We start from the raw sequence: 22,500 nt of genomic DNA, 5'->3' as shown, positions 1-22,500 counted from the left end.
TGTTAACGTTTGAGGGGGGTATTTGAGTAAGGACTTATGGGTTTGGGGAATTGGGGTCGCCAGACCTCGCCATACTTTTTTGTGGGGTCGCCAGACAAAAAGTTTAAGAACCACTGTTCTAGATGACCAGGGTCTGGATTTTCCAGGCTACATATCTGCCACTCTAGCCCAGAAACATGAAGGCAGCAACACAGTGGGATACCACAGCTTCAGGACAATGTTGACCAATGCATTTGTGGTTTTCACAATCCCCATAATCACATAGGGCTTCTGGGATTGTGCAGGGAGAAGCAGGGGAAAATGGCTTCCATGCAACAGTACCGCTATACTCATGCCACAGTACCTCTATACTCAACAGTACCTCTATATTCAACAGTACCTCTATACTCAACAGTACTCAACAGTACCTCTATACTCAACAGTACATCTATACTCAACAGTACTCAACAGTACCTCTATACTCAACAGTACCTCTATATTCAACACTACTCAACAGTACATACTCAACAGTACTCAACAGTACCGCTACACTCAACAGTACTGCTATACTCAACAGTACTCAGCAGTACCTCTATACACAACAGTACTCAACAGTACCTCTATACTCAACAGTACTCAACAGTACCTCTATACTCAACAGTACTCAACAGTACCTCTATACTCAACAGTACTCAACAGTACCTCTATACTCAACAGTACTCAACAGTACCTCTATACTCAACAGTACCTCTATGCTGAACAGTACCGCTATACTCAACAGTACTGCTATGCTCATGCCGCAGTGGAGGGAGTGTGAGTAGTGTGGCTTACTTCACTAACAAATGCTGACTGACAAAACCAAAAAAATCTCTTTCTCTCCTACCCCCCCCCCCCTCCCCTCACAGACACACACACACTGTACACTATCTGAGTCTCTGTCTAGTGCTCTGTCTCTGTGTTTCTTCCTAGCTATCTCTCATTCTACCCTAGCTATCTCTCATTCTACCCTAGCTATCTCTCATTCTACCCTAGCTATCTCTCATTCTACCCTAGCTATCTCTCATTCTAGCCTAGCTATCTCCCATTTTCTGTCTTTCTCTCTCACTTTCTCTTCTATAAAATGGGCAGCATGGATGTTCTTGCACTCATAAAGCCTGAGTGGGCCCATTTCATAGTCACCAATCTAAGAGGGAATTAGAAAGTAGCAGGTATGGAATTTTGTCGGAGGTTTTGCTATAGACTTTATTGAATGAGAGAGAGTCTACACACTAACCTTGAATAGCTGTCACTGGTATTCAGGCAAACATTAACATCCGTAAACTGAGGCCTGCATTGCTACAGCCGTATAAATGGAACATGGAACAGACAGATAGAAACCCTCTCTTTAAAATCAGCAGCATAGATGCCCTTGCATTCATTTCAAAGCTATTCTTGAATCGCCGATCTGAGGTTCTTGACGTCTGCCGTGTTGATGTGTTCATATGGCACGGCTGCACCATCTGCCTGCGTGGGGTTAACACGGTGTGGTGTGTCACCATGTTTCTCGACACCCCTTGACACAGTTTCTGGGGATGAGCCACCCATGCCTTTTAGTGTCATAAGAGGAAGGAAGAGCCGGGAAGGGAGATGAAAAGAGTTTGGGCGTAAATACCACCCCGCAGATGGCTTCTCAACATGAATCAAGCCCACATGCAAACCATGCAGCTCAAGCCTTTTCAGCATGGGGCTTCTATTTTTACTCTCTCTTTCTCTCTCTCTCTCTCTTTCTCTCTCTCTCTCTCTCTCTCTCTCTCTCTCTCTCTCTCTCTCTCTTACTTATTTTCTTCCACACTAACTCAAGTGCTTTCTTCCATAACATTCTGCCATTTTCTTGATCTTCTCTGTTTCTCTTTTCTTCTTCTTCTTCTTCTTCTCTCTATCTCTCTATCCTATCTAAACCCCCCCCTCTCCTTTCTTCCCTCTATCTGCCTCTCAGTGTGTAAGATATTGACTATCTATAATGATTAGGGATGGCATGACAGAGGATGGTGTCAAGTCTGTAATGTAAACCATATGTTCCCCTTCAAATCTTTAACTCGCTCCCTTGGACATTGTGAAACACACAATGTTTGAAATTGTGTCAAAATCCTTCCAGTGCCGTCGTCAAACCTGCAGCACCACCAGGGCCATTGTTTAAACCTAATATAGTCTAAATAAAAAAAGGACTTGTTTCCCTGGGAATCTAATTTTGCTAACAATGACAACTGATGGCAAAGCGGTCCACTTGTTCTGTGATTGTGATCCCTTGCTGGGATCCTGAGGGGCCCGCTCTTGTTTTCATTTTCAGACTTTAACATGTTTAACTAGAGGAGCTTAGGGGAACGGATGGATGGGGAACTTAATATTTTCACTATGGCAAAAAAAACACAAAACACAACTTAAACAAATTCAAACCATCTGGCGAAACTCTGCAGTTCTCCTTTAAAGTACAAGTGAAGCAGATTAATTCCCCAGCCATAATGAATCAGATCTAAAATGCACAGAAACAGCTTTTGGATTGTTCACCCTACCAACAAACAGTGCTTAATGTCTTTCTTCAGCAAGCATCAGAGATTATAAACTCACAAAATAAATGCCTTCCTTGAGTGCCTTCTGACATTCAAACTCATATACTGCATAATATATGATCAAATCTCTGCTAGCCTCTCACTCTAACTTGCTAGCACTTAGAAACCATACTACATATGGCCTTCTGCTTCACTCTAGCCTGCTAGTGCCCAACCCAACAACCTTGTATATGACCTGCTAGCCTGCTAGCACTCAGCAGACAGAAACTGTATGGTGGTGGGCGGTGGTAGCATAGTGGTTAAGGAGCTGGGTTAGCATGCAGTAGCCAGAAAAGATGTGGGTTCGATTCCTGGCTTCCGCCATTGTGCCCTTGAGCAAGGCACTCAAACCTGAGTTGTTCTGGGGGACAATGTAACAATGCCCTTGTAACACAATTTACATAGTTAAGTCGCTTTGGAAAAAGCGTCTGCTAAATTAATAAATGTGAATGTAAACATATATGACCCAAACCCTGCTAGCCTCTTGATCTTGTTTGCTAGCACCCATCTGCACTTCACTCACCGGGCATCTGTCCACACCATCCTCCTCTCCTGGTGGTCCAGCGTGAGGCCGTTTGGCCAGGCGCCAATCTCCATGTCCCTGAACACCACATGTCTGCCGCTCCCACTCATGGAGGCTGCCTCGATACGTGGGAATGTGGCGTCCCAGTCTGTCCAGAACAGGATTCTGGGAAATAACACATGATTTGTTAGCTTGTACTGTGGCAGTGGAAGGGCCAATTATGCATCGTTGTTGTATCCTGTTTATGACAATCATTAATTAGACTTTTACTGTGGGAAGTCTCCAACAAATACCAATAAGAGCACCATTAACATCTTTTTTAACTAACTCAAATCAAATGTTTGTGACCTCTCACACAGCCTCAGAGATCTCTAGCCATATTATTTTTTCCCCCCAAGGCATCTATTTCAGCAATAACTTGTATGGTGTTTATAGAGTGACTGAGTGAGAGAGAGAGAGAAAGAGAGAGAGAGAAGGGAGAAAGTAGCTGAAGTATTCCCATAATAACATAATCACAAACAACAGCTCTGAAGGACACACTGGAGGATGACAGATATCATTGGAGCGAACAGAGCATGGGGAAGACTTGAGAGAATAAAGACAGTAATAACTGAAAGACAACATAATTTCTCCCCCTCAAACACTTGGGAGAACTCTAACTTCAAGTAGTCTCGAAGTGTGTGTGTGTGTGTGTGTGTGTGTGTGTGTGTGTGTGTGTGTGTTCCTTCAGTCTTGCTGTTTCTAATCTCTCTTGCTTTCTATCTTAATCCTTTCACATACAACTACAGCACAATTAATTGATTTTCACCATTACAGCAACTTGAATCGTTCAGCCACTCTAACGTTTCTCTCTCTCTCTCTCTTTCTTTCTCCTTACGTAGCTGATCCAATTCATCAATTGAAGTAGCCAACACAAGAGCTTTCACAGTAAACAAGTGTTGAGACTGCCAGCACCAGCACCACATTGCATGAAGAGATACCACATGTGTCAAAAGTAGCCAATGGCAAAGACCAAATTAAGTAAATAAACACATGCACAAATAAATAAATATTTTTTCACTGTTTCAGATTGGTTGGAATGAGCCAAGTGATTCCATCCCCCATTCGCTTTGCCATGCAAGCAATCCAAAACTCTGCAGGCGCTAAATGCTGTTTGCGTTCCCTGGTGACAATTTGAAGCCTGTGTTGTCTTAAATAAGACATTTTTAACTCAGCGTGGGGCTTCATGGGATCAGTCAAAGTGGAGTCATTGGACTGTACAAAGTCAAGGAAAAATATTTCAAAAACATGAAGATCAAGGCATTAAAAGAAAAAAAAAAATACACCCCCCACCCCCTATCCTAACCACAAAAAAATAAATGGACAAATTAAAATGAGGATATACACGTATTTCTGGGGGAAACAGAACACAACATTGCTGAACACATATTTTTTTAACCTTGCCTGAGTTCTTAATATACAAATATAAATATAACTCAATTTAGCAAAATTAGATATCAAAAACAAGCAGTCAAATTACTGTAAGCCATCAAAATCTACATGAAGTGGAAACCAAAATCTTCATTCCCCATTGGCACTGCCAATTCAACACACACACTGATCCACAATCAACACCGCTACAGCAGCTTACCCTTCCCCTGGGTCCACTGCGATAGCCCTTGGGTGCTCCATGCCTCCCGCAATCAGCGTGGTGCGCATGTCCCCGTTAAGTTTGGCCACCTCGATCTGGTCCAGGTTGCTGTCAATCCAGTACAGGTTCCCAGCGATCCAGTCTACCGCCAACCCCTCTGGAGTGGCCAGACCATGCTGGACAACCACCTCAATCGCTGTCACACCTGAAAGACAAATGTACGCGTGAATGTCATTTTCACAGGTAAAACTATAACAACTATGTGACGGAGTGCCGTCACTACAGTTGAGTATGCGCTCTTACTGCATACATTACCAACAGTCCTGACTCTTTGGCGTTGTGGTCAAGCTGCAGGGTTAGTACCCCGGAGTAAATAAATCCTAAACACATCTGTAGTGAGTTTTGGTAAAAGGGAAGTCCTGACCCTGACCAGTCTTTGATTCACTTCATTGGCTTTTGACAGCTGTAACACTGCCCAGCAGCAATGCCCAAAAGCTTGCCCAGTGATGTCCAAAAGCTTGCCCAGTGTGTCATCAGCCAGACTTTGTGCCTATGGCAGGACGTGCAATCCCACAGTTTTACAGTCTTTTACTCAAGCACAGGGTACCTTAGGTTCAGTAGTTTCATTTTGCACCTCTACAGGGGAAAATCAATGAGTTCAAAGACTGCAAGGTGTCTTTCACAATTATAATGCTGAAGACGACACAGTTTCACCATCTAATCCCATCCACCAGATCTACACCTGAGCTGTTCTAATTGCTATCTTAAGATGATTACCTCAGAGAGACAGGTTGAGCTCTTGCTCTCTGAACCTTGCTTTGGCCCTCCTAGAGGGAGGGTGTTAAATTCTTTGATAGCATGGAGAGAACGGTTGGACACATTCCTTCATCGCTGCCTGGCTTCGTTAAGAAATCACAATATTTTAAGGAGGGTTACATGTCAGGAGTACAGACTGTGATGTGCAGACGAGGAGGGGAAGACAGCACCTTCGCATGGTGCTCCATAAAACATCACAGGCTGTCTCAGGTGGGCTGGAAGTCAAGCTGTTTGCAATTATCCTTGTGTTTCGAAGGCCTTATGAAATGTGTGTGTGTGTGTGTGTGTGTTGGGGTGTGTGCGTACATATGAGGGGTTTTGGTAGAGATGGGAGCAGTAGGGTGTCTGGCAGGTGGGTGAAGCTCGTGGAAGTGTGTATGTGTGTGTATCAGGGTTTCCGTTGTCCGGTAATTACCGGACATTGGCCGGAAAAAAAATGAAATGTCCGACAAAATTAAATCTCTCCGGTCTTATTGTCCGATTGAAATTGGCTATCCCGTCCCCTAATGCAATCTGAATTTGAGAATAAGCCTTAATACGTAAGCCTATATTATACGTCCTCTGTCTATGTTTTTAAATGAACAGTAAGATATTAAACAACACGCATAACTATGCTGCATTTCACATAGGAAGCGCACGCTTAAAACGTCCATGTTAAACGAACAAATGAGTGAGGCGGTTCAAACATGGCCAGGCCCAGGCAGACTAGCCTTAAAAGTTTTTTCAGAGGCCAGACTTGATGGATGATGATAAATTGGTAATGTCTGAAGCCTCAGATGTCCGGTCAACTCCACCACCACCAGATAAAAAGCAGAAGTGTCGGGCGTATCTGTCGGAATCAGTGACATTGGAAGTGGAGTTGCGGGGGATGCGGCCGCTCCAAGACACTGTCATTCTCCGTGTAGCCTACACTGGACATGCAAAGTGTTCTTTACCCAAAGCATACAGTACGCCTATGCGTTCTATGTCTATGATCTGCAGGGTTAGGGCCTCCTCGACGAGGAGATTACTGGTCCGCGGATAATTTCTGGCACAATTAAACGGTATCATTGAACCGCGGCCGAAAGAAAAAGAAACTAAACATTTCCCAGAATAGGATTCATTTCTTGATTTATTGTTATCAAATAAAGAGGCATAGTATTAGGGGGTAGTGGTGTGAGCGCTTATTCTTGTACAGTATGTGCGCATCTGTGTAAGTTAAACAGTCACCACTGGAGATGTGGAGAACGTGGGTAGCAGCAACAAACAACGTAGCCTTTTTAAAACAACGAACGAAGCGGACTCTTGCTGTCCATGAAAAGATACTGGCTAGATCTTGTTTAAGGCATGTTTAAGTTAGGCTAATGAACATATTGCATTCTAGCTTGATTATGTCATTCTTAAGGTAGCCTGTCTCCAGTTTTCCTCAATTTGACTAATTAAGAAGCGATAATATATTTGACCGGCATATCATCAAAATGTCCGGAAAACGAAAACTCTGCCGTTCACTTTGACCGGTACCATTTTTTTCTAGCGGAAACTCTGGTGTGTATATGTGTGTGTGTGTGTGTGTGTGTGTGTGTGTGTGTGTTTGGAGGTGGCGTGAGCAACTGCGAGTACTGCTGACAGCAGCAGGAAACAGAGCTAAATGCTCAACCAGAGCTGGACGCATCAAAAGGCCCCAGCGAGAGCCTCCCATCGCTTTAGCAGTAGCAGTCAGAGCACCAGCCCCAGCGAGAGCCTCCCATCACAAAGCACCAGCCCAGCACGACAGTGTCTTAATTAAAGTCAAGACAGAAGAGGCAAACACACCCCTGATAATGAGAACACAAGCTGTCACATTCAGGTTTTTTTTCTTTCTTTTTGTCTTCTTTTTTTTGGGATTGGGGTGTGAGTAGGAGAAGAGGGATGAGAGTGGTTTCCAATGGCAGAAAATAAAACAGAAATAGCACTTTCTATCCAGCATCTATCTTCCATCCTTTCTTGAGCTGTGCTGCTTTTGTTTAATGTTAGCTGCTGTGACACATACAAAACACAGACACACACACACACACAGAGAGAGAGAGAGAGCGAGAGAGAGAGAGAGAGAGAGAGAGAGCGAGAGAGAGAGAGAGAGAGAGAGAGAGAGAGAGAGAGAGAGAGAGAGAGAGAGAGAGAGAGAGAGAGTCTTCCTGGCAGTGTTCCACACTAGAGGCGTTCTCTTCTCTTCCCTTACCTCCCGTGTCTGACAGCCTGCCGCGGTAGATCTTGTCCTCCACCACGTCGGTCCAGTAGAGCAGGCTGCGGTTGAAGTGGAAGTCCAGGGCGATGGTGTTCCTCAGGCCCGGCACCAGCAGGCTGTAGTCCCGCTTGTGGAGGTCGATGCGTCTGATCTCGTGCCGGATGGAAAAGATGATGAACGGCTCGAAGGGATCTGGAACAAGATTGGTTGGAGAAGCCGGGTTCAAAAAGTAAACAAGCACCAGCATGTCTTTTCTTTAGCCCATCAGCCGTGCCAGCTGGTTTTACTAATTAGTTCCACTTCCTGGCAGGAAATTGGCTTTAATCAGCAAACTTACATGATTGGTCCAAAATAACAGGATGAGTGGGTTTTATATATATGTACCACAAACGGCCAGGTCTGAGGAAAACAACATGGACTCGGGCCAATACTCACAAGTGGGCTGGTGTGCATGCAAACAGAGGCACACACACACACACACACACACACACACACACACAGGCCACTAAACATACAGTCCCACTCACAAAAGCACTCCATTAAAAAGGAAGCTTTTACACTGATGGGCCCTGTTCTTGCTCCCAAGGGAAATATGAATGCACCAATCCTGAAAAGTATGAGCACAACTTGAGCCAACACACCCCCTCACACACTTTCACACACACACACACACACACACACACACACACACACACACACACACACACACACACACACACACACACACACACACACACACACACACACACACATTGCATCCACAGACATGCATCACCACGCCATACATCTCGTCATCCACAATGCAAACTAATGACTCAGACATGTTCTTTTTTTCATTCCCAAGAACAATTTAAAAGCATTTGGCAGGCTAGCAGCGGTAAAGACATTAGCCTCTCAATGGGAGCCTGTGCTGATTGTACTTCCCGCTGCAGCCGGATGATTGCCCCCTTTATTGCAGTGGATGAAGCAGCGCGCACACACAAACACACAAACGTGCGCTAACAAACAACAGCGCTAGCAGCGTCGGGCGCGTGGGGGGCTTGGAGCTATGCCATGTGCCTGTGTAGCAGCTCACATTAGATTGAGATTAAATGGAGCCGATGGGGGGAGGCTTGCTGTGAGCGCTCAAAGGCCCTATGTGAGGAGGAGCCTTAATTCTAATATGTTGCTAAGTGCTGCATGCACGGGCTAGGCTACGAGAATTAGATTACGATCGGAGCCTCTGGAAGTTCCCTCGCAACAATAATGTTGAGATGTCGAGTTCAATTTTGGGCGGGTGAATTACACTGCTGGGTAATTACGTTACGGAGGCAACCACACCTACGCTAAAGCACTGCTTAGTTTTTTTTACCCTAGCGGGAGAGACCTCTCCTGCACAGCAGTAATGCTCGTGTCAATTAGCACAGATTAGCGGTATCTCGATTGATCTTGTGCCATTCCACATGATGTCTTAGAAGTATCTGGTCAAGCAAAATCCAGTCAAGATATTGCAAGGTAAATCAGATTTGATTTGCTTGCAGGGTCAAGCATGACAGTTGACTCTTGTGATGGTTTACTGAGCGGTTATTAATAAATTGATGAAGATAAGTTCACTTCTAGCATGCCATTGAGTCCATATGAGAACAGGCAGAAAAGCAATATTAATTCTCAGGTTGCTGGAAGAGTCTTAAGCACTAAGCATGACACTGGCCAGCTGAGCTGCTGCCTCAAGGCATGATTGTTGTAAACAAAGCTACTGATATCTCCAATAATGGGAGAATGTGTTGCACAGGACAAAGCATATTGTGTTTCCTTCTGTTCTGTGGGGAAAAACTAAATAATATTGGATTTCCTCAGATGACACAGACCTTGGGTAAAGCAACAATATATATAGCAGTGGGGTAAACACACACACACACACACACACAGGTTTGGTTCATGTCTGTCCCATAGTTATCCATTCCCTTCACCTGTGCTGTGGCAGCTCTCTCCATCCGGCCCCAGGCCCCAGCCCGGGTAGCAGGAGCACTTCACCACTGTCTTCTGCTGCTCGCACCGCTGGCTGCACTTCAGGTGCCTGCTGCAGTAGTCCACCACCTCGCAACTGCGGTTGTCGGATCCAAGATGGAGGCCTGTGGGGCAGGAGCACACCGCCCCCTTGCCTGGGATAACGGAGCACTGGTGACTGCAGCCGCCATTGGCATGCCTGCATTTGTCTGAGAGAAGGAGAGACATGGGGATTTTAGGTTTCTTTTTGTGCTTTTGTTACAAATATTTATTTCTTAATGGGGGTTATTTTCTTCTCAGAATAAGTTTGTTTCCCTTCCCATTGTTTTCATTGCCAAATTAAGATAAAATGTCAAACATCATTTTCTTTATACTTCATTCCATTTTCCTCAATTTTACCAGGGCTATTGATAAATGTGAAGAACATTTTAGATATAGACCTACAATCTGCTGGTGGTAATGTGTGATTCTTTCTGTTGGGGAGTCAAGGACAGTGGAATATACAATTGTGCTGTACTATAGACTGTATATATAGAACTATATATACAGTGCTGTACTATATACAGTATGTTTTATATATACAGTCTACGTGCTCTACCATTCCCATGTCTTTGTGGCCGGGCAGAAGACAGCTAATCAAACAGACTGGCCAAATGCTGCGCTAAAATATACATGCCAGGGGGACAGCGAAGCGAGAGCAACAATGTTACATTATGGAGAATATGGCAGACTCTACAAGCCCAGAGTGAAATATCAGAGACTCTCACTATGGCTTTGTTACAGCCAGACGTGCAAATGCTGAAGACCTCCAGCCGCAAAAGAACAGAAAAAATAAAACGGATAAATGTGTGGGATTTGCCTCGACCTGATAAGGAAATCAATCTTTGCTGTTTCCTTATCCTTTGCCCATTATATTTTAATGAAAACCTTTATTTCAAAAAAACTCTTTAGACTCCCTTTCTCTCTCTCTCTCTTTGCTGCTCAGCACCTCATCCACGTTAGAGAAAGATAGATCCGTGAGTGATGACATGAAAAGAATAAGAAAAAAAAATGTGATGGTGGGGGGGGGGGAGTAATATTGCCAAATGACACTGTGGCAAGGTCTCTCTGCTTGCAGCGATTTGGAGACGATCCCCATTTCGGTGCCCCGGCAAGAAAGGAAATGAGTTCGCTCCACATGGGACCCCCCCCCGTCCCCTCGGTCTGCCACTGGGCCGGGCGGCACAGACTATCGGGGCCCATGGCTCCCCAAGGTGCCTGCGCTGGGAACCAATCCCACCAAATACACCCCCCCCACACACACACACACACACAATCAATCCACCCCTGAAGCCCCCCCCCCCCCCGCACCCTCATGCCTCTCATGCCTCCACTGTCCCCACTCGCACTCGGATTGTCTTTCAGACGCTAACGCCCCATAAATTCGTCTGTGTCCCTGGACCATATGTCCCCCTGCTACGCAGCCCTTTGCTGCTGCTGTCAATGAATGATCCTGTCAAAAAACAAAACAACCAGAGGAAAGCAGACAGCTCCACTGGCTCTGAATGTTCTCTAAACGGGAGTGTTCAGTTCTTAGCTCTTGAGAGACTCTCTCTCTCTCTCTCTCTCTCTCTCTCTCTCTCTCTCTCTCTCTCTCTCTCTCTCTCAGTCCTCCTCCAGAAGGTCTAAAGCAAAACAACAGTACAAACACAAGCACAAACACAAACACAATCACGGCCACCAGTATTGCAGTGATGTGTTCTTCTTTCTCAGACAGGAGATACATTTTTTTTCTCGACACCCCTGAGGCCACTAGCTGCATTCAAGGCCTCTTTGGGAAACTGAACAGAGAATAGAGGCTCTATATTTATTTAATTATTTTCCTATTCAGCACCACCGTCACTCTTTCCACCTTGCGAGCCAAACACTCTGATTAGCAGTGGCATATCAGTGTAAACATACAGTCATAAGTATAAGACCACTTTGTCAAATAGTATTGAGTACTTTTGTGTGTGTACTTTGAGCCTTCCCATATCTGTTGGTAACAAAGCCTTTCCTGGACATGCTTCAGAGCCTTGGCACAGGAGGTATCTATTTCAATGCCATTCCCAGCAACCTGCTTAAGCTCCATTTGAACGGGTGTAATCTTATTTTGTGTGTTATCATTCATTAAACAAGATTAACACTAAGTAGCAAATTGAAATTATGCAAATCCAATAAGGTTTTTTAGACACAGATCGACCGACAATAATCATGGCATCCCTAAATATTATGACAGGCTTTCATAAATAACCATGCAATAAAAAAGACATTAAAATATTCACTCTCCATTCCCAGGCTTACCATGGGCCATGGAGCAGGACATTGATATAAGCTATAAGCAAACTATAAGAGGGTTCATATGACTCAATTTGTGCACATATTGTAACCTAATGCTTTTCGTAATTATCTGGTTTTCATAAATAGGCACATGAACAGGTGACTGCAAAATTGTCCACCATTTATTAAGAGCAGTTAATTAGGTTATGGTTACTTAGCTTAAAAGCATAACTTAGGTTATGATGGCAGAGTGATCACCCATTTAACAATAACTATCTGAATCAATGTTGAAAACAATCATCAGGACAAAAGCACAATTCAGACAAACTTATATTATGGAAGAGGTGTTTGGAAACTAAAACTAATTGACAGCCAATTCCCATTCTGTTAGCCACCACAGGATAGACTTTGATGAGGGGTACTTAGCAGAGCTCTTCAGGATAGCCCAGCTATTATCTCCATAGAAATCCTGCCAATGTGTCAGTTCTCCAACGTGGAACATCTGGCTTGTTAAAGAACCAGTGGAGAACTGTCAGCCCCCACCAGTGTCTGACTTCCTGTTTTTCATCGACGTACCACAGAAGGGGCCTTCGTCTGATTGGTCGGCGCAGTCCCTCCTGCCGTCGCAGATCTTCTCCGGGGGCAGGCAGGAGGAGGTGTCGTTGGCGCAGGGGTGCCCGGGGGGCTTGCAGATGGCATCGCTGCACGCCTCCTCGTCCGAGCGGTCCTCGCAGTCGCTGTCGCCGTCGCACACCCAGCTCTTGCTGATGCACTTCCCTGGGGAGGGCGGGGGGGGGGGGGGGGGGGGGGACAACATCTCGAAGTTAGCTGAGCTGAGGCTTATCAAACTCCACACTCACACACACACACACACACACACACACACACACACACACACACACACACACACCCACACACATACACAAAAAAAACATTTTGATGCCACCTCGTCTAATATACCACACTCAGGGTGAGACAACAATGACAATCCAGAAACAGCTGGGGAGATCTAGAGTGGGAAGAACTGTCTGTTACACTGTGGATAACCGCACACAGAAACACACACACACACACACACACACACAAACACACATACACACACACACACACACACACACACACAAACACACATACATACAGACGCACACGTACACACACACACAGAGAAAAGGGCCGGTAAAAGCACATTTCGGATGACATTTACTGAGATTTCCCTCTTACCACAGATGAAATCAAGTCAGCTAATCGATCAATAAACATTCTGTTGACCAAAACAACAAAAAACAATGATAGAAATGGATGTATACACATGTAGGCCTACAGTCACAGCCATAACGTACAAGCACACATACATTCACAACCATCTGGAAAATGTGATTTTGTTTATCAGCAAGAGCAGGAGATGCTAAGAAAGGGGGCTGCAGCTTGACCATTCATAATTCATCACAGAGAGTAAAGAAAGTGACCGTGTCTATCCCTCAGCTCAGACGGAGCAAACGGAGATGTGCTGAAATTATCGTTTTGATGGGAAGATTAATCAGTAAGATTTTCCCAGACAGGTCTGCTTACTGAAAGCTACCACTGAGATCAAAAGAACATGCAAGCATTTTTCCTCCTACTCATCTTAGATCTAAGAAAGATGTTTTGCCATCAAGCGTTTTCTTCTTTATCTTCTTTATTTATTTTTTATTTTTTCAATGGTCCGTTAAAGGTGGAGGCTGCTGCTAAAACATTTCACAACATCAAACGAAGCAAGAACAAAAACAGCACCGAAAAAAATAAAATAATGAAAGTGGAGGTCTTAAATGATGATGATGGTTGATGTCTCTTTTCATGACACCCAACTACAATTAGGGCCATCTGCAACATCAAAGCACTTGGCTCCGAATGATTTTACAAGTGGCTGGTTCGGAGGCAAAAAAACTCTACCGAAAGGAGTATCTTGTCAAAACACAGGTCTATTTCAGAGCAAGCATGCAATCACCACACGCTATGGAAAGCACATATTACACATTTCCATATTTCATATGAGGAGTAGACTAAAGCACAACACGTGCACTAAAATCTTCACCTTTCAGGTTGGTGATCACAGTGAGTGAGATGCCAGGATGCAACCTCCTGTGCACACCTGCAGATGATGAAGAATCATTGTGCCTGATGCCGCTTCGACTCATTGGGCCTAATGCTGAATAATAAATGGACGCCTTTCATGTGCAATGTGATATTTTTTGCCCTTTGTCTGATAGCTTTTGACATATTAAATGAGACTTCCTGCTGTCTCACAGCACTCTATGCCTGACAAATAGTTGTGTTGTAATGGGAGAGGTGAGGGGAGGGGGGGAGCTTAGAAATGGTAATATCAGTCATCGTAAAGGTCATAATGTCAGCTGAGACAAACCACAGCTTTGCCTGAGCTTAGAGAGGCAGATTCAGGCTTGTTCGCGGGGACACATGCGATTCATGGTGGCGGGTGTGGACGTGGTTGACTAACACAAACAACCTCTTTGAGTATATCTGCTCTCGGCAGTTTCTTAAGGCAACACTGGCCTTCTGTTCCATCTCGCTTTCTTTTCATGTTCTGCGGCATACGCGTGAACTGTGCTGAGATATAAAACTGCCGGAACGTACAGACTCGCTGAAAAGTGCATGCGTGCGTGCTTGTGCCTCAAGAATAATTTCTGCAAAATGTTTCGGGACTGGCCGAGGTGAAAATTTCTCCGTCGGATCAATAATCTTTTCAGCTGCCGGCACACTGAAGGAATCTCAAAAGCCCCCAGCAACCCGGGGAGGATTCCGAGCACGCTACACGAGGCTGCTAGGGGAGTGGACGAAGCCGGAGAATACAAATAAACCCTGGGTTTATTCCCCCATGGTGCATTGCGTGTGAAGCCTAGATAATGCAACATCATGCAGCACGGAACATGTCCAGTGATTGAAATCTCCAGCCGAGGGGAAAAGGAAAAAAAAAAAAAAAGATATGGAAATTAATTCACTGGCTTGAGGTTTGCCCGAGGAATGTGAATACAAATATATCACTACAAGTGGAAAATAGAGACAGGCTTCCCAGCTTCGACCCGGCATGTAGGCTCGAGAACATGTGTTCCCCTCAACACTCTCTGATATCTGTGAATGCAGTGGGAACACTCTCCCTGAGCCTTTCCTGACATTCCTAGATGTTATCAGGCTGCCTGTGTATAACTATGTAATAAACATGCCATTGCAGATGATAAATACTTCCATTAGTGGTTCTGAGAATACTTGCTTTGTGAAATAATAGTGTTCGGTAACCATCTTCATATCTTTGCAATACATTAATGCAAAGCAATAAAAAACTGCATTTTAATCTACTTTACATACACTATAAATGTGTGTTATTCTTGAATTGTAATTAATAGCAATTAAAAAATAATTAATTGTATTAATAGCAGTATTATTCTATTTACTGCTATTGTTTTTGACATTTCATTTTCGGGCTATGGGTATTAACATTTTAGTAAGGGTGCAACGTGGAGGAGCCGATATCCCAGAAGAAATGCACTCTCTGTGCTATGAAATGAGCTTTGCTCTGGTCCAGGCCACTCACCTGTGCTCTTGCAGGTGAACTTGGCAACGGGGTCGCACATCCTCCTGGTACCCTGGCAGTTGGTCTCGTCGCTGCCGTCCTCGCAATCCTTGTCTCCATCGCAGCGCCAGCGCTCCGGGATGCACGTCTCGTCGGCACGGCAATGGAACTCCTCCTCGCTGCACTCCACCACCATGGGGGGCAAGGCTGCGACCATGACAACAACAGCAACAACAACAACAACAGTGTCAACATCAACGACACCGACAGAGCAGATTCCGGCTCCTCAACGACGTGTCACGCCGGCGTGACTCGACACGACACAGCCAGCGGGTGACATTTTGCTGTTATCTGACCTTGCACCGCAACACTGAGCAAGCCAACACGATTACAACAGAGCGCATGTCAGAGATGCATAGGTCAAGTGTGGCGGCCATGATTGTCTCTGATAGGTCCTGGCCCTTTTTCTAGCGCATCACAAACACTGCAGACTCGTGCCTTTCTGTCCTCTCCAGCCACCACCTTCTCTCACGTCTCGGTTAAGAGCCAGACGCCACATTCCTACCAGACAGACGCTGTGCTCTGCGTTGTGCTCTCTGTTTGATTTTTCTTCTTCTTTCTCGAGTCGGCTGATGTGTCAGCTCTCCCCCTCCAGCTGAGAGGCCCAGCGGCAGGGCCTTAGACTGGCAGCCAGGACCCCTTTCTTTCTCTCTCTCTCTCTCTCTCTCATGTGGAGCTGGACGGAACCCCCCTGGGATTTTGGGGCACCTGAGAGGGCCTTCCGTCAGTGGTCGGGTTTGATGAATGGCTTCCTCATTTCAGTGACAAGCCAGCCAGCGGAAAGCGGAAAGCCTTACAGATCTCCACTCAGCCTTCAGAGGTAATTACAACAGATAACACGATTCAAATCTGGTGGTGGGCTGCACACACACACACACACACACACACACACACACATTCCTACTCTCTCTCACACACACACACACACAAACATAGACTTTCTCCCTCCTTCTCTCTCACTCTCCACAGTCTCTCTTGTACAAACTAAGAAATAGGATCAGATCCCCATGAGTAAGAAGAGAGTGAAGTTTGAGACCCATTTTATTCTAACTGAGGGACAGTGATGCAGTAATCATGGCCAATCTTATAATGTATATAATTATGCATTTCTATCATTGCTCTCTAAACAGTAATTTGTAAATTCTGTTATTATTTATCTTAATCCTTAATATCTTAATATGTTAAGTATCTCTCATTCTGCACTCCAGAAACCCTGCTTATGGGCCCACTCATACATATGAATGGATGTAATTTAGCATGCTGGTCCCTGGGAGAGAATGCTCACATTTTTATAAATATACATTTTAAATATTACATATAAGCAATTATGTATGTATGGGTGAGGTAAGATGCAATGTTCTGCTGAGAGCTTCAGTGTGGCTCTAAGTGTAAGATCGGAGAGCTTGAAGTAAAGTCGTTGGACAAGCTTCTGTAACTCTGTAAAACTTTCAGTGGTTCTGACCCTTGTCCTAAAATACATACACAGAAAAAAAATCAATCATCAAGTTACAACTGCTTGAATTGTTAAGGGATCAAAGCTGTAAATATTTTATCAGAAGCTGCATGCTCATGGCCAATTCATGACACATTCAAGTCATTCTGAGGATACGATGTCTTAATTATAACATGCTGATGGATCCAAAAGCACAACACAGCAACTCTCTCCTTACCTCAAGCACAAGGCTGCAAAGTCAATACAAAAGGCAGCAAAACTACTAGCACCTGTTTCTAGGTAAAAATATCTAAAAATATCCACTATTTCCAGCCCAAAATGGACTGTATAGCGTTATAACATGTAAGATTGTGTCCTCTACTGAAAAACAGGTATTTTGGGGAAATAATGCGACATTTTTATATATTTTTTTCCCACACAAATCCCATGCACACTATCCTATTTCTGTCTTGCTTCATCTTGGGGATTCCAAACCCCTCATATATTAAAAATGCACTGCACTAAAACTGCAAGTTTTGGTCTACAACTGGCAGGGTTGCTATATTAAAGGCATGGGAAACCATGCAGACACCATCCAAAACCTTCTAGGCACTGAGCTTCCTAAAATGTTTACTGGTGTCTATAGCTATTTGGCCACATAGTACGCAAAGTGTTGCATAATGCTGCTTTAGCAAACCTATAAGGAAGTGGAATGGACAGGACTTGACTGAGTAAGGGTACACGCACCAGGCATGGCGCCAGAGCAGGTGGCGTTCTCGTCGCTGAAGTCGCCGCAGTCGTTGTCTCCGTCGCAGGCCCAGTTGTTGGGGATGCAGCGTCCACTGGTGCAGCGGAACTGAGTGTTGGAGCAGGACTGAGCGCAGTCCGCTTCGTCACTGCCGTCGCCGCAGTCGTCATCTGCAGCACAGGGAACAGAGGTCACTTAAGGTCAGAGCAACAGAGGTCACTTAAGGTCAGAGCAGGGCCACATCCAGTACAGTGCCAGCCAATGGCTCGACTAGATTCACAAGTCAGACAGTCAAATGGAATGAATCACAAGCCAACAAATCGCTAGACTAGACTCACCAGCCAGCCAATCATTGGACACCATTTGCTGGCCAGCAAGTCACTAGACTCTGTTCATTAGCCAGTCAGTTAGTGGACAAGTCGCTAGACTAGACATCCTAGCCAGCCTGCACTTGTTTTAGCCAGATACATTCTGTCAGATTTGTAATGAAATAAACATTGGCAATAGAGTTATTATAATAATCTGCCACTAAGCAAATATATCTATATTTAGCTCAGTTTTAAAATTGCCCATAACCCTTGTGTGCAGGAGTATCCTGAGCTAACTGTGATTAAACTCAAGGCCAGACAACAACAAAAGAAAGGTCATTTAGCACATTTATCTTGCAGAGAGAGAGACTCACCGGAGCCACCTACCAATTTCTCTCAATTTCTCTTTTTTAATATATATATATACACACACATTTGGATGCTTGGAAAGAGGGTACTTATGCCTGGATGAGAGTAAAGGATAGATTAGTGCTAAACGGGGTGAGATCCAGTCACGCTGTTCAGACCCACCTGAATCGCAGTGCCATTTCACACTGATGCACCTTCCGTTGGCACAGCTGAGCTGGGTGAGTGGGTCGCATGTAGGGAACACTGTGAGAGAGAGAGAGAGAGAGAGAGAGAGAGAGAGAGAGAGAGAGAGAGAGAGAGAGAGAGGGAGAGAGAGGGAGAGAGAGAGGAATAGGAATTAGAAACCAGCTCATAACTGACAGTATAACCCTCCCCGTCCTGTGCATAGACCAAACCAATACATCACTGTCTGCTTGACGAACATTCAGAACAAGGCCATTTTTCATTTGTCATTTTTTCCCTTCGTCTTCGCCTGGTCCTCTGTACACCTTGAAAGATGGAGGAAGAAGTTTATTCTGTCATAAGTTGGTTTGCCATGCTAACCGATTGCATTCAGAAGTTCTCTTTGTCCTCTGTTGAATCCATTATCTCGATAAATTCGACTATTAGTTTGACCAATCGGCCATATGTTTAGCTGGTCAAGAGAGGGGTGGACAGACATGATAGTTGCCGCTATATTACTTTGTTGATTTATGTGTCTTGAAACACAGTAAATAAACAGTAAATAAACAAGGGGAAACAAATAAATGATGGGCTGCTGAGCTTCACTTCATGCAGTCTCTGGTAAACAAAGTACCTCTAAGGTCAGGTGAAATGTCAACTTGAATTATTGGTGTTTTTAAAGCAAAGCAAATAACACAGCAAGCACCTCTGGCATTTACTGAAAAGCATACAAAGCTAAATTTAAACTGCATTGGGAGCCCCTAATTTAAACACAGTACAACATGGTTCTCATGGATTTTCAACCCAAATACATACCGTAGGCTAAACATTTACCAAGTTAGAGGATCAATGCATTCCTCTTCTATTTACACTGACTTGATAATGATAGTACATATCTATTTGTAGATTATTATTATTATTATTATTGTTATTATTATTATTATTATTACTTAGATTATAAGTATAATATATTTACTTGATATTGATTACAGATACACAGAGCCCTTTAACATATCATTATATATTATTAGTAAGATTGAAATAATAATAATAAAAATATATTTACAAATGTCATGAAATCTGAAAAAAAGAGAAACAAATTAATGCATTAATGCTGAGTGATCGGCAAGTGCAACAAGGGTAAACAAGTCTTCATTGCATTTGGCATGAGCAAGTAGTAAGCCATCACAGGGCATTGTGCCACTGGTAATAAGTGTACTAAGGCTCTTAAGGTTGAAGTGACTTAGCGTGCTATGAATTATGAATGAGCCGTAAATCCGAACATGTGTTTATGGCACTTCCTACTCTGTGTGGTTTTCTTAAGGAGCCACATCCTCTCTGCCATTCTTCTGGTGGGGGGACGAGCCCATTGAAATGCTAGGGCCCTGCAGGGAGCATATGCTAAATGCATGTAAATGGGGGAATTATGCCACACACATGCTAATGCGCTGTGCTAAAGGCTAAAAATAAAGCGCACGGATCACCTCACGCCTCGTGCCGTACGTTTGGAGTTGCTTCAAGGTTGAGTGGAGGACCACACGACTTGAAACATCAAAGGGGGGGGGGGGGGGTTTGAAAAAAAAAACCCTGAAGCTTAAAGCACCTAAAAAAAGGTAGGATGTAGAATAATATCCCGGTAGATATTTTAAAATTGGTGCTCGTGCAGCAAAAGAGATGCAATGTAATAGCACGGAACAGACCCATCAACAGTGCAGCGATCAGCACGACTGTTGCAGGCTTCCCTGATGCCAAGCTCCTGGCATAGCATTTACTTCACAATCTGGACACAACGTCCAAAAAAACAGTGGCCACGTCCATCAGCCCAAACAAGCTCACACCTCAGTAATTAGCCAGTATATTTGCTTGTTAATTGTCCCCATGGGGTCAAGGACTTGCACTGAAAGATACTTCCTCCTACGTGCTCTTGATGGATGCCTAATGGCCAAGCAGAGAGTCCAATTATAGTGCACGCCTATTTGGGCTCCGTCGTTCCCTCCTTCCCTATTAACTAACAATAAAAACAACTGCCAATCAAACTTAATAGCATTTCTGCACTGGATTTCTGTCCCTGCATACTGTTCTCTTATTGTTTTATTTGCAGGACATACCTTACTGTCAAGAAGGTGTGTAAGAATTTTTAACCGTATGATGAAGAGAATATTTCAGGATGGAATGGAAATGGAAAATCCAGGCTGGTTGTTACCCTGGAAATCCAGAGTTCTCGCGATAGCACAATTTGAATTTGCTCAGCGAGTCACTTTGGAGATGAGTAATGATGCTCATTACGTACAGTATGCCCATGAAGCCGAGCTGCACCAATCACATCGGTGTATCTGATATAGGCGGGCCAGAGGCGAGCTAAACAGATGTCGACAGCGCTGCAACGTCGAAGTCCGGAATCAGTTAGTAAACATTGGTTGTAGTGTTATCCAATTGTGTCAAAGTCCAGATTCAGTCAGTATTCATTGGTCGTAGTGTTATCTAATTGCGTGCAGTGATATTTTCAAATGCATTCTTGTTGCTGCCCCTCGAGTTGGGCCATTTTCATTACTCGTAGCCAGACCCTTAATCTTTTGGATTTGGGTCTGGATTTCCAGGATAGCTGGTTGTTGCAAATGTAGTAGTAAGTAAGTTTCCCCCAGTACACACACACACACACACACACACAAACTGAGAGAAAGAGATGAAGAGAACGGTGCAGAGGCAAAGCAGGGAAGAAGAAGTGGAAGGGGGGCCATGGGGCTTTCTTTATGAAGAATTCAGCACCTATAAAATGGCATAATACACAGGAGAGTCTGATTTCCCTGACTTAACGAGTAATTCCTTGCCTGTCTCATTGTGTGCTGTCTGTTCTGAGCAGAAGAACAGAGGCTTCGCTATTCTAAAGACCCTTCCTGTGGGCTGACATTTAGGGAGGTTAGGGAAATGCCTTTGATATTTCATAGTTCCCAGACAGAGTAATCCCAGCTGTTACACACGCGCGCACGCGCGCACACACACGCGCACACACACACACACACACATACAGAGACAGAGATAGAGAGAGACACAGAAACACACACACAGACACTTGCACACACGCACACACACACACACACACACACACACACACACACACACACACACACACACACACAGAATAAAGCCACAGTCACACAAAAACGAGAGAGGGAGAAAAGTGTGCTTAGGCCAGCAAATTTAAGGCATTTGGAAATGGCATGGAGAATCCAATGCAAAGTTAATCCCAGATGAAAAACATAATTAGCCTTTAAGGTCAGCAAGATTAGAGTCAGCCAGATAATCCAGAGGAAATATGAGCAAAATGTGATATTTCCACTGGTAGGTGACCAAAACTTCAATCAATAGGACATTAATAAAAATCCCATTAATACATGATGACTTATGATAAACTAACATGTCTATGTGTCATGCGGAATACTTTACATATTTTAGATGATCAATCAATATCATCATATCCATGGCAATTATGATAATTAAGATCTAATGTATACATGGAAAGGGAAAACCTAAATCATCACATGAAGTACTCTAACATTGTTTGACATAAGTAGTCATGCTTAGTAGTCATGCTTATCCTCAAATTAGCTTTGTCTGTGAGATGCCTCCTCTCCTCATGCTGTTTCTATGAGTAGATAAGTGGAATACATACTATAGAGGGCAGAATATGCACTCGCCCTCTCACAGCTTAGCAGGTATCTGCTGCTGAGAGCTTGTGCTCATCAAATAATCAACAGCTGCATCCATAAATGATGCCTCAGCCAGGGACTCCTAAGTTTTTCCACAGAACAGGATGCGGTGAAGCAGGCAGATGCTAAACACTT

At 44.2% G+C, this 22,500-nt stretch overlaps 1 protein-coding gene across 1 annotated transcript in view; it reads right to left on the bottom strand.

The window, feature by feature from the left end:
• The window catches only part of LOC143099866 (low-density lipoprotein receptor-related protein 1B-like), a 161,116-nt gene extending 142,934 nt beyond the window's left edge, over window positions 1-18,182 (bottom strand). The window contains exons 1-8 of the mRNA XM_076262776.1: window positions 18,158-18,182; window positions 17,819-17,989; window positions 15,601-15,786; window positions 12,594-12,794; window positions 9,683-9,928; window positions 7,728-7,925; window positions 4,718-4,922; window positions 3,088-3,252 (exon numbers count right to left, since the gene is read on the bottom strand). Of these exons, the coding sequence (XP_076118891.1) occupies window positions 3,088-3,252; window positions 4,718-4,922; window positions 7,728-7,925; window positions 9,683-9,928; window positions 12,594-12,794; window positions 15,601-15,786; window positions 17,819-17,989; window positions 18,158-18,182 (1,397 nt within the window). The remainder of the gene's footprint in view (window positions 1-3,087; window positions 3,253-4,717; window positions 4,923-7,727; window positions 7,926-9,682; window positions 9,929-12,593; window positions 12,795-15,600; window positions 15,787-17,818; window positions 17,990-18,157) is intronic.
• Between the last annotated feature and the right edge of the window lie 4,318 nt (window positions 18,183-22,500).

The sequence above is a fragment of the Alosa pseudoharengus genome, unplaced genomic scaffold (genome assembly GCF_046254945.1).
Source record: "Alosa pseudoharengus isolate Yale_2024_CS ecotype anadromous, Long Island Sound unplaced genomic scaffold, YU_APseudo_1.1 YU_APseudo_1.1_scf_3, whole genome shotgun sequence".
In the NCBI taxonomy this organism is placed as follows: domain Eukaryota; kingdom Metazoa; phylum Chordata; class Actinopteri; order Clupeiformes; family Clupeidae; genus Alosa; species Alosa pseudoharengus.
This window is presented reverse-complemented; position numbering and strand designations above follow the sequence as displayed.